This window comes from Diadema setosum, chromosome 12 (genome assembly GCF_964275005.1).
Source record: "Diadema setosum chromosome 12, eeDiaSeto1, whole genome shotgun sequence".
In the NCBI taxonomy this organism is placed as follows: domain Eukaryota; kingdom Metazoa; phylum Echinodermata; class Echinoidea; order Diadematoida; family Diadematidae; genus Diadema; species Diadema setosum.
Window position 1 is genome coordinate 8,565,504 of NC_092696.1, and position 13,108 is coordinate 8,578,611.

The following is a 13,108-nucleotide window of genomic DNA, read 5'->3' on the forward strand; positions in this document are numbered from 1 at the left end:
GGATGACATGGAGAATCATCCCCCAAGGTTTTTTTTTTGTGTTTTGTTTTGTTTTGTTTTGTTTTGTTTTTTTTTTTGGGGGGGGGTGGAAATATTTTTGGCTTCATATATCCATGTTGAATTATTCAAGGATAATGTCCTGGCGTGAGACTACCACTCTGAATCCTACCATCTACTGTGTTTAGAAGTTGACTCCTAACCCGTTATACTCTGGCAGGTGTATGGGAAATCTGTGTAAAAGCAAAATCAATTCATCCTCAATGGGTTAAGCCACAGGGTGTGCATAGAGGTGTTACACCAAGATGGGATTGCATTTAGCTCAATTGAACATTCACAAAGGTGCACGAAGCCTGTTGTAAGAAGCAAAATGGATTGAGGGAAATAAAAGAAGGACATTGAATCTTGGATGACTCATCTTCGTGCAATCTTGTTATCTTTTTTTTTTTTCTGCCCCCATATTTACCTCTGCATGTGTGTAGCCCCTAGCACTTCTTGTCTACACAGGTATGACAAATGCAGTGCTTGTAGACCTGGGTTATCTCTGAGTTTCCTTGTGTTTGCATATCAATGACAGTAAGAAATGGATCACATTTGTGAGTAGCAGACACTCTTCAAATGTGAATGTGCAGACCTTCTTTCATTACAAAGCTAGTCTTGATCTCATACCAGACATAAAAGCTGGAATCTCCATGGTACTAAAGGGACTGTACAGTACTTGTTGAGGTGGGGATTCAGGTTTTGAACATTCCTAAGTGAGATAATGAGAAACCTCTATATGAAATATGAAAGAGCATGTAATTTTAAGAAGGATTCAACGTTTATTTGATGAAAATTGGTTTTCAAGTGGCTGAGATATTCCAAAAAAGTGATATTGTAAAAGGCGACAGGCCACGCCTTTTATTAGGATCTCTTTGTTTCACCTTGTTTTTCGATATCTCAGCCATTTCAAAACCGATTTTCATCAAATAAACTTTTGATACCCCTTAGAATTGCATGCTCTTTGAGATCTCATCTGAGTGGTTTCTGAATATCTCGCAAAACGTTCAAAGCTAAATCCTCACCTCAACCGGAACTGTATACACACCCTTTAAATGGCAGTAGTGGCTTTAGTTTGCTAGTGTTTGTATATCAATGACAATAAATGTGGTTCTCATCATAGGCATGAGGCACTCATTTATCACCTTAAATATTAGGACTATATGCATACAACCTGCAATGTACTCTTAATCCCAGACATACATTTATTTAAAGCTAAATCTGTATAGGGCAATACTTTAATTTACGTGGCGTCCGTTTAAGATGCAGTAGTTTGGGCTTTAACAGCTCACCCCTTCATTGCGCCCAAATACATCTACCTGTCTGAAATTTTGACGATCTGAAAACTGCAATGGTGAGATACTGAGATAAAATGCCCATTCACACAAGTATACTGTATTTAAAGGGATTGTTTAGTTTTGGTTGAGACCTGCTTTCAGGTTTCTAACATTTTTTCGTGAGATAATGAGAAACCTCTTATGAAACATGAAAGAGCATGTAATTCTATGAGGAATTCAACGTTTTTATACAGTCATTCATATGTGACCCGCTACAACAAAAGGATCCTAAAGTCGCTGACGGGTGAGCCGAGAAAATCGAGTTTGAAGTCAGATCACCAAAATCTGTCAAAACTTTCGGATTTCTGTTTTTACATAATTTTGTAGTCTAATGTATCTTCTATCATCTGCCGAAATTTCGAAGCTAAATGAGCAAAGGAAAGGCCTGAAAAATAGCATTTTTCTGGGCCATGCTTGGCTCGCCCGTCAGCGACTTTAGGATCCTTTTGCTGTAGCGGGTCACATATTTTTATACAGTCATTCACATTCTTTAATAGGCCAAATATGGGTTATTCAGAAGAAATGTGTATATTAAGCAGTGTCTTGTCATGTGACATCCAGTTGATTAAGGGCAATTCCACGGTAACGGAAGGACATTCAGACAGAATTTTCACAGTTTAAAAAAGTACTCTAAGAAAAGTTTGATGGATACAGCATTTCAAACTACAGAGATGTATTACCAGAGCCAAAGACTATAATTTCCACCAAAATTTTTGTCATACCTGCTAAAGAGTAATGAAATATGCATATTAATGAGGTTGGTAACGGAAGGACATCAAAATGGACATGGGTTTTCAGGCAAATTAGTTTTTATCAAAACTCTGTGAAGTTTATGGAGCTATTTTAATTTGTTGGTATACAGTTTAATTGCCATAGTTTTAGCTATAATGGAATATATTTGACTTTCAAATATGTTTATTTATTTTTTAATTACACCACATAATGTCCATGTGTGTGTGGTAACGGAAGGACGGTAACGGAAGGACATGCAGATCGTCTGTGTAAAGTGTATGGGGAAGATGGGTTATGGTTAGTTTTTATTAAACCTCTCTAAGGTTAATAATTTTTTTCATATGTGGCAGGTATACAGTTTGATCCGAATAGTTTTAGCTTTACTTTTATGTATTCAACTTTGAAACATGTCACCTGGTTTTTTAATTACAGCACAATGTTTTCATTAAATGTGTGGTAACGGAAGGACAAAGGGCTTCGTGTGCATACAGTGAAGGATGTTATTTCCAACTTTAATGTTAATCCTTGTAGTCCAATGTGATATTTTTTCTTTCTTTTGCTTAATCCCCCGTAAATAAATCATGATTAAAATCTGCACACATCACCCTGGAGAGTAATCTACACGAGACCATAGTTAGATTGTTCAAAATACTGCTAATTCCTAATCATATGAATTGATTATGCAAATTTATTCAATAAATTACATTTTAGCCCATAGAATACTAATGTGAAGCAATTTACGGACATTTCTTGGTGTGGATCTTCATTTTGAGGTATTAAACAAATGTAGTGATAAAAAATTGCAAAATCAATCTCAATTCTTTTATTTTTTATTGTTTCTTGAATTTCTTTTGTATTTCTTTGTTTTTTCCCTTTTGTTGTTTAAGTGGTTTTTTTCCAAAGAAAATTGTTGCAGACCACTTTTTAAACATAGTTAAGCGAAAGTCAAGTAATCAAAGTGATCGAAAGAAAAAAAATTATCAGATTTTTATGAGTTTTATGAAAGAGCAAGTATTTCCCATAGGGTTTGTACACAAAATTACAAAATTGAGCCAATTTTGGGTCGACTTGCATTCAGGAAAGAGGTGTGGCTTCATTTGTTATTTGAATTTAGTCAAGGGTACTTAGAGTAGGTTCTGACACATTTGTGTTCTCATCTTAGGGATATTAAATAGCTAAAAACAGACTCTAAGTCCTTCAGTTACCACACCTTTGTCCTTCCGTTACCAGCTTCGGTAACGGAAGGACATTTTTAATTTATTTATAATTATTCAAAGAGGAGGGGTTTCGTGGATGGATGGGTGCCAAGTTATAGGCCTACCTAAACTTGCTTTACACTGAAAATTTTATGGTTTTTATATTACTATTTTTCATAAAATATTAAAAAGACCTCTTTTTGTGGTAACGGAAGGACAAAATACAAGGTCACCTTTAGGAAGTCACTGAAGCGTTACAAATCATGGAAACCGTAAAAATATTAAATGAACTGTTTCTTTCATAATTACTAAGTTCTAAATATAACAATTCATAACATTTATTTCTCAAATATTGAATACAGGCCATGCTGCATTTGTATTATAATTTATGCATTTTTGAAAATTAATAAGGTTAGTTAAACAATTGAAAAATTGACCCCGAATATGTTATAATACTAAACATTTTTACTCAAATCAATAAAATTCACACTTTAAGCTTTCATTTGATACCAAAATTGCGTGGGAAATATGAATTTGAAATTTTAGATGTCATGTCCACTTTGGCGTGGAATTGCCCTTAAGTTTTTTTTTTTTTTTTTTTTTTTTTTTTTGCTGAATTTTTCATCTACACACGCCTTTACACAACTGATACATAATTCAGTTGTGTGGCCTTTGCTATTGTACGTAGATTGTAGATGCATTGCTGTGTGTATCATTCGTGTAATTAGGTTTGCGGATAATGAAAATTAATTTAGGGCGCCAGTCTTTGGGTTGGGGGGGGGGGGGAGGATGGTCACTCTGTCCTGCTGAGGGATGTCTTATACTAGACGAGAAAATGTTAAAATCCTTTTATACAAAAATAGACAGAGATTCTTCAACTGGCAATTCATCATGGTTGAAACATCCCTTTAAATCCCTCAGGCCATCCTGTAAATTTTATGGCCACTGTCCACCTAAACTTGACCCCCAGATCAGTAAGACCCCTGCCCGGCCATCCTATCAAGGAAGATTCCCCTGTAATATAGTGGAGTCCTTGTTCAAAGGGGCAGATGGCAAAGACATCGCATTGATCCATCCATCACGCCTCTTACTCGCTGGCATGCCAAGATTGCCTGGAATGCGGCGAAAAAGCCTTGTCAATTTCGGTCGAGCCTGGGCGAAATCCACACTGATGAATTTACTGCCCACTTATTCTTGCCATCTCAGACTCGTTCTCGGAGTAGTTCCACACCTGCACAGGGCCATTGTAGTGAAAATATATTCCTGGATTTTCTCGTATATCTGGTGGATTCTACATGGGTCTGAAATCAATTTTAATGCACATAATGTGATGTAATAATCTGATATAAATTATCACTAGACTGAAGGATTATTTCAGCCATCTGCATGGGTTCATGCCTGTCAAAACTATGTTGTATCAGAACCTCTGAACATGTCGCAGGCGGTTGCATATTGCAGCACGGTGTCAATAATTCATGAATCGGAGACATCGAGAATTACTCTGCCCCGTCCATATTGATGCAACATGCAGTGTATCTCCCCGAGTATTCGGATACGACTTGATACTAGATATCGATAAATCCAAACTATGGATTCTGCATTGTTCTGAGGCTGCGTTTATCTAAAAAATTTCTGAGGCAGAATCACGATCCTAAACGCGTTTGAGGCATTCTCAGGGGTTAGATAAACGCAACCGTGTTTTCAAACGCGTTTAGAAACGCCGTTTTGAAACGCCTTTCAAAGGGCGTTTTGAAGATCACATGTTTGAGACCACGATCGCTGTTTGTATCTGAAGGTGAAATCCCAGCCGTTTCTGGTTGTGCTCTCTACCCATTATTTGTGTGTGACTGAGGAGGTACAGTTTGTATGTTTGGTGGTATGCAGTTGACTTCTACTTCCCGGGTCAAACGGCGCAAAGCAGCTGCGCAGTGACATCACTTGAATCGTGATTGTATGATGGTTTAGATAAACGTGGCTCCCCAAGAATCGTGTTTCAAACTACGTTTGCAAACACCGTTCCAAACGTGTTTTGAAACATGATTCTCTCTCTCAGACTCAAGTGAGATAAACGCAGCCTGAGTCACATGTATGTATGTGTATTGCATATTTACCTGGATTTACAGAAGAAAAGATCTAGACATTTAATTGTATTGACCGGTAGATGTAGGGAAGATGAGGCTATTGGTGTCTTATCGCTCTTTTCATTTGGATATCTAAGGGAAATTCCATTGTGGCATCATGTTGCTTTCTATGAAAACTGAAAAATCAGAGAAATAGGCCTTTTGTATATCCATTAAATATTGGTTTAAGAAAGTCAGACACACACAAAGAAATATCAACTGTAAAAATTTCTTTATAGATCCTACAGAGTACTAAAGACAAATTGACAGCTCTGTGTGATTGTGATGTTGAACAACTCTCTTTTGTTCACAAAATTTTACTGATCTCCATTTCTCAAATAATTGAGAACAGACAGAACCTCCAATGTATGGTCGGTCCTACTACTCATCGACCGCCTAATTTTTATCTGCCTGATAAGAATATTTTAGACTGAAATTCACGTTAAAACTTGACCTACGTGATTGAGAAAATCCAGCACTATCAAATGCTGTTGTCCCCTTTTCAATTCAAAGTTTCAGTGCAAAATTATCGCCGTCGAACTTGAGTGCCCTCTTTTCAGCTTTTTTTAATCAACCGCTGTTTATGTATTGACAAAGCACACAAACCGAGTTGTATTGAACATCGTGTAGTACGAAGCTTTTTAGAAAATGCATTGGCATTACATTACGATTCGGTTGAAATATTCATTCGAAAATTTTGTCCTCGATTTAAACCATAATAATGAACAGTGAATTTTTGTTTTCCCACACATCCTCATCGACAGTCAAAGCCAATCCATTTCTATGTGCTCTGCCCGCAGTGCAGTGCGTACTATAGAAAGCGTGCTGTGCACCAAAACTATGTTTTCAGTTTCAAAAAGGGTGATCGATGCGTAGTAGAGCTGCCATACATGTACTAGTAGGCCTATAGCTGCTGAAGAGGACATGCAGAAACAAATCATTCTTACAATTATATCAAGAACAGGTCTGAAGAAAAATTTTCTCTGGTGAATTTGCACTGATGATCCACACTGTAGGCCTACTGCTCGTGAGTTGTTTTTATATTGTAGTGGAATTTCCCTTGAACTCAACACTTCAGTGATTAAGGCAGGTTGAATCCCTTTTGAAGTGGGGGAGAGGGAGGAGAAGGAACTCATGAGATGTAGAACAAATTATGATATATTCATCTGTTTGCACAAAAGTCAAGAATCATTGCTATAGACACTCGGGCCCGAATTCACGAAGGTGGTACAAATGAAACCATGGTTTAAACCATGGACAAAAACCATGGAGTGCCAAGTGTCGCATGGAATATTTCGTTACGAAATCAGTCATATCGTCGATGAAATGATTATTTTGTAACAAAATGACAACATTTTGTAACTAAATGAACATTTCGTCCACAAAATGATAATTTTGTGTAACAAAACGGTCATTTTGTCGACGAAATGACCAATTTTGTAACGAAATATTCCGTGCGAGACTTGGCGCTCCATGGTTTTTGTCCATGGTTTAAACCATGGTTTCATTTGTACCACCTTCGTGAATTCGGGCCTCGGTGTCCCAAGGGGGCTATCTCCAGGGAGCTGGTCTGCCTGGCACGTTATTGAGATGTGCACATCACTGTTCCCAAGACCTGCACCCTATAAACAACACAAAACAAAACAACAATTATTAAAATAACAACAACTAGAGATGCGAGCGCTTCTCGGCAGCAAGATGTGGCATTGACAGTTGGCCAACCCTCCCAGGGTTGACTGCCCAAGCGATTCATCAGCATCCGTCTCCTTAATGAGGGATTGACGAGTGTTGCCGCGGAGAAACCATCTGGTATAGCGAGATGGGGGCGTCTTCGTTGGAATTTAGAAGGGACGGACAATAGATGCGAAGGGAACCAGCTTTATAAACTGTGATTTGTGACACCCTCATGTTATGCAATTACCTGGACGACTACTTGCTTGTGTGTCTACAATTTTGTGCTGGTATTTAATATTGTTACCGCTGCAATTTGCTCTCAAATTTTGTCACAGGACTGTGATGTAGACGGCGATGTCAGTTTATCACCTCATGTTGTTTGGTTACAGTCTTTTTTTAAATTTTTTTATTGCACCTGCAATAATGTTTAATGAGGATGAGTAGTTGCAGGTATGAGCGAAATTTGTCGGTTAGTTTTCATTTTCCATCCTGTTCAGACAAGATGGCCGGATAGCCTACATGCAGCTTCACAATTGTAGCGCTGCTGGTCTTCTATGTGGTCCAGTTGTTAAAATTAAGGGAGATCATGTCACATGGGTTTTGCAACCTGCTCTTTGAGATATACAGGATCTTTTAATGTGTATTGGTTGTGACTCTTTCATGCATTGGACTTCCATTTTATGTCATTTGCGAGGGACAGAGTGGTTTCGCTTCTGCTTCTAGAGGGGATGGCATGATAACACACGACATTGCTCAGTAAGATTTCTCGCCACCCCGATCATCGTATGTACTGCATAAATATTGTACAGTACAATGTATGTCATTTCTTTGTTTGTGATGAACAGGTTTCTCGACTATACCCATGATCAGAATTTTAAAAAAAAACGATGTTCTTGTTTTATTTTACAGGAAATGACAGATGCTGCATCAAATGAGAAGATCAAAAGACTGGAAAGTGACAAAAACAGTCTGCAATTACAGGTAAAAACTATGAACAGACCAGTTGAATATTTCTGTGAATGTACACTGTACATGTATGAAACTCTCAGAAGGGTGACAACAAGGTTGATAGAAGATACAGGGTATGGAACTGGAGACACGGCATTTGCATCTGCGGCAGTTTGCTCCGTTCTTATTTTCTCCAAGGACTTTGGGTTAGGGGTAGAGTTCTGATAGGGTTTTAGGTTTACTTTATTGTGAGGATTAGGATTAGGGTTAGGGTTAAATGTTTTGGGGTATAATTATACCCCCGCCACACATAGTGTGAAGGGGGTATATAGGAATCACCGTGATGTTGGTCGGGCGGTCGGTCTGTTGCAAAATCTTGCGTCGCGAACTCCTCCTACAGTTTTGAAGCAATTTAAATGAAACTTAGGGTAAATTATGATATTGAGATATAGATGTGCAAGACATGTTTTTTTGTGTTTGTCGGACAATGCGTTGCCATGGTAACCATAATTTTACCAAAACCTTGTGGATTGACTAACTTCCATAGTATTTGAGGAATCAATTTCAAAAATTGGTATCTATGGTGATCTATAGGTGTAGTTATGCAAGACACTGTGTTTGTTTTGACAAAGCGTTGCCATGGTAACCGCATGTTTTCTTTGAAATCTTGGGGAGTGAACAACTTCCACAGTTTTGAAGCAATTGATATCAAATTTGGTAGGCATTATGGCCTTGAGGCATAGATGTGGAACACATAATTTTTGTGTTTGTCGGACAAAGCATTGCCATGGTAACCATAATTTTACCAAAACTTTGTGGATTGAATAACTTCCACATCATTCAAGCAATTAAGGTCAAATTTAGTATGTATGATAATCGGGAGGTGTAGTTATGCAAGACACCAATGTGTTAATATAAGAAAAATGTGTTGCCATGGTAACCACTCATTTTTGTATCAAGTCGAGCCGTTTAATCTATGAAGGTTTGGTGTGTATTATGCTCTTTAAGTGTAATATGTTTTGCAAAATGTCCTTTGTATTTGTATCGGACAATGCATTGCCATGCATGGTAACCACATTTTTTTTTTTTAAATCCTGTGGAGTGAACTTCTTCCACAGTTTTCAAGCAATTGAAACCAAATTTGGTAGGCATTATGGCCCTGAGGTATAGATGTGGAACACATAATTTTTGTGTTTATCGCACAAACCGTTGCCATGGTAACCACAATTTTACCAAAACCTTGCAGATAGAATAACTTTTCCATCGTTCAAGCAATTAAAGTCAAATTTAGTATGTACATATATCATGATCTAGAAGTGTAGTTTTGCAAAACACCAATGTTTTAGTTTAAGGAAAATGTGTTGCCATGGTAACCACTCATTTTTGAATCAAAATAAACCATTCAAGCTATGAAGGTCAAATTTGGTGTGTATGATGGTCTTTAAGTGTAGTGATGCTGGGGGAAAGCATGTTTCCATTTGCTGTAAGTGTTATACTCAGTGTCAACTCTGTAATTGTACAGTAAACTAAAATTATTCTGTTTCCAATTCGACAAGTGCACAAACTTGGTATTAATGTCATTGCCCTCATGACATCACATACTATAGAGCAACATTAGGGGCGGGGGTATTAATCACCTTCAGTGATAATTCTAGTTTATGTTTGGCGGAACATGCAGATATTTCATGGGAGCAGGGAACCCAACGTCAGAGTCTGCAAATGTTCTGAGGGATCTTTCGATTCTACTGTAAAACACAATATTTTCGCGACATGAAATTTTCGCGAATGGGAGCCAACGGCCTTATTCGCATAAGGCGAATAAGGCCGTTAGCTCCCATTCGCAGCATGAAATTTACGCAAGTTGCCTCTAACATTCAATGCATATAAGTGTAGACAAGATATTTAGCGTGCACTTTAATTTCGCGAATCTCGGCTTTTGCGAATTTTGCGAAATTAAAATGCATGTGAACATTCCTCGTTTTGCAGTATTTAGAAGTATGATTTCTGTCATAAATTGAATGAAGGGATGAGAGCATTGTATTGTAACTACATTGTTTTTACTTTTCTTTTTTTTAATGACAAATCAAGGAAGTCAGGTGAGGATGTGTGTGATACAATTGTATTTTTAGATCACCGGTATTTCATTGCCATGGCATGACATTTCTTCTGTGCGCTGCCCTGGCCACATTTTTGTTGAGGATTTGTTCAAATTTTGTATGGTGGCATATTTTGGCCCAATCCAGATTCCCATTGTTTTGGGACTCTAATTAGACCAAGGTCACAGGTCAAAAGGTCAATGGACTTTCTATAAAATTACACTTTACTCTCAATAGATTCTAACAGCAATACTGTAGGATCACAGAATTCACACCACTGGTGCATCAATTATATTGTAGCAATTACAGGTACAAGCCAGTTTTAGAGTGAAATAATTTAGTCAAAAGGCCAATGAACTTTCATTTCAAAAAAAAAAAAAAAAAATCTGCTTTTCTAATAAGTTATTCGTGCTGATGTAAAAGGATCATCATGTTGCATTTAGCATATGGTGTCTTCCCTCTGTGTTCAATGTTAAAGGTGAATGTCTTGACGGACCAGATCGAGGTCCAGAATGAGAAGATCCAGGAACTTGAGCTGGCGGTGGCAAAAAGGGGCAAAGAGCTTAGTGCTGCAGAGACCAAGCTACTGCAGGTTGGTGGTGGTCCTCCTCTTAACCCATTCCCTATAAAGGCAACCTGGTGGCCTGTGTATGAAGTCTATAGGGATTTGGGAATTCAGTATGGCTCGGGTTAAAGGGGCAAGTTACAAGTTACGTTTTGTATATGATTTCACGTCATGTAGTGATACACAAATCGATGACGACATAGATTTGTGGAATTTATTTTGGTCCATGAGCAGATGGACCAGTATTCTGAAAACCTGAAAAAAAATTTACTGTGTACGCTGAATATTTCGCAAGGTTTTCATTTTCGCAAATTTCGCGAGTTGGATGCTATTCCAGAATTTAAAAACACTCAAAATTATCAACTCTGATCTTGACATGAATGCAACGTGCAAGTATGCACTTCTCTCTTCATATACTGTACTCTACAATCGCAAATTTAACTACTCGCGAAATTGTCGGGAAGCCCCAATTCGCAAAAAAGTAGACTCGCTAAATACATGGTGTGTACGGTACATTGAACAGTTATTATGATGTAGGAGACTATTAAACAATATTTCGGTAATGTCGCAGTGCAATATTCTAGAACCAATTGTTGAAAGGAATTAGAGAGCAAAGAATCCTGTGGCATTGTACTTCAAAGCTGCCTTTTTAATATGTATATAAATACATAGATTGATATGAAGTTTGGTTTGGTTTGGTTTAAAGCATCATCCAGGCGGTATACCAGAGATATTGATATAATGCCCTCTTGTATTAATTTGCAAATCTCAAAAGGCAGCTCACCAGATTTTATGTTTTCTATGTCTTTTGTTCTTGTCTCATTTAGGAATCCGAGATTCACTGTGAACTCGAACAGAGTCAGCAGAATTACGCAGTAGAGGCCTCGCAGCTGAAGGCGCGACTTGATGCCGTGGAGAATGAAACCCTCGTCGTCAGAGAACGTGCCATCATGGCTGAGGTGGGCAGCGACCAAAGATCTCTTTGTCTTTCTGTCTGTCTGTCTGTCTGTCTGACTGTCTGTGTGTCAGTCTGCCTCTCTGTATCCGTCTCAGTCTCTGACTGGCTGCATGTTTGACTGTGTTTCTATGTGTCTGTCTGTCTGTCTGTCTGGCTGTCATTCAGTCAGTCCGTCAGACTGATAGATAGATACGTGTAGATATAATGGTCTTTATTCAAATCATGTACAAAATTTGTATGACAACCAGAGGTTGAATTGTAACTTGAGTTTACATGAATGTACATGAGTTTCACAACACTAAAAATTCATTCATTATAAATAAATACATTTGTTCGAATTGTAAAGAGCTCACCAATTTGTATTCATGAATACACATACAGAGTACATGCACTCACACACACCACATATGCAGAGACACACAAGCACACATGGGCTTAAAAGAATATATGAGTACACACTCTCACACACATACATACGCCATATAGGCACCATAGAAACAGACTGCGTGTCAGTCTGTCAGTTTGTCTGTTTATCTCTGTCTCTCTGTCTCTCTCTTTCCCACCATGACTTAGAAGGCAATCTGAAAATTTCTGAAATCTTGACTGAACAACCTTTGCATTGGTTACCCATTGTTTACTTCAGATATACATAATATTGACAAAGTCAGATGAGGTGGTGTATCAAAATTATCATGTTTTATCTAGTCCATACCACTCAGTTACATTTGGTCATTTCCTCTCTTTCCACGGTTTATGTAGGGGATATTCCAACTATTCAACTCACAGATGTTAATGTTTAATTTTACCTTCTAATTCCTTCTAATTATGTGTATTTCATGTTATCATTTAGTAAATATTTTGGTATTTATCTTTTGTTGACATATGTTAATATATAATTATACCTTCTGATTCACTATGTTTCATACATGCATATTCCTTGAGTGAATATCTTGGTATTTGTTTTATGTTCTATCCCAGGCTAACATAGAGGAGAAACAACAAGAGATGGATCAGCTGCAGGCCAAATACCAACAGAGTCAGGTAACGTCCTTGATCGCCAAGTTGCCTGTCTCCCGTAGTCATGGCAACTCCTCAGGGGAATATATTTGCTGACTTTGTTTTCAGTGTGCCTGTAGCATTGTACCTAAGATTTTCACATGCAAGATCAGAGAGGTGAATTTCCAACTATGAATCGAATCCTGATGATAATGGTTACGATCATGATAAGGAATCATTGATATTCATGCTCAAAATTATAACAATCTTGGTCTATATTTGTGAGAGTTGTTTCCGATGCTGCTAGTCCTGTTCTTGGTTAACCCTTAATGCTAACTCGATAAAAATGTCAACAAAAATTAGCACATAAATTGTATAATCGTAGATATAAGATTTCAATACATTTGATATTTAAACTCTTTTTAACCCGTTGAGGACGGACTGTTTTTG

At 37.7% G+C, this 13,108-nt stretch overlaps 1 protein-coding gene across 1 annotated transcript in view; it reads left to right on the plus strand.

Annotated features, from left to right (window-relative positions):
- The window catches only part of LOC140236339 (liprin-beta-1-like), a 94,350-nt gene that overhangs the window by 26,111 nt on the left and 55,131 nt on the right, over window positions 1-13,108 (plus strand). The window contains exons 3-6 of the mRNA XM_072316295.1: window positions 8,005-8,076; window positions 10,618-10,731; window positions 11,532-11,663; window positions 12,641-12,703. Coding sequence (XP_072172396.1) covers window positions 8,005-8,076; window positions 10,618-10,731; window positions 11,532-11,663; window positions 12,641-12,703 — 381 coding nt within the window. The remainder of the gene's footprint in view (window positions 1-8,004; window positions 8,077-10,617; window positions 10,732-11,531; window positions 11,664-12,640; window positions 12,704-13,108) is intronic.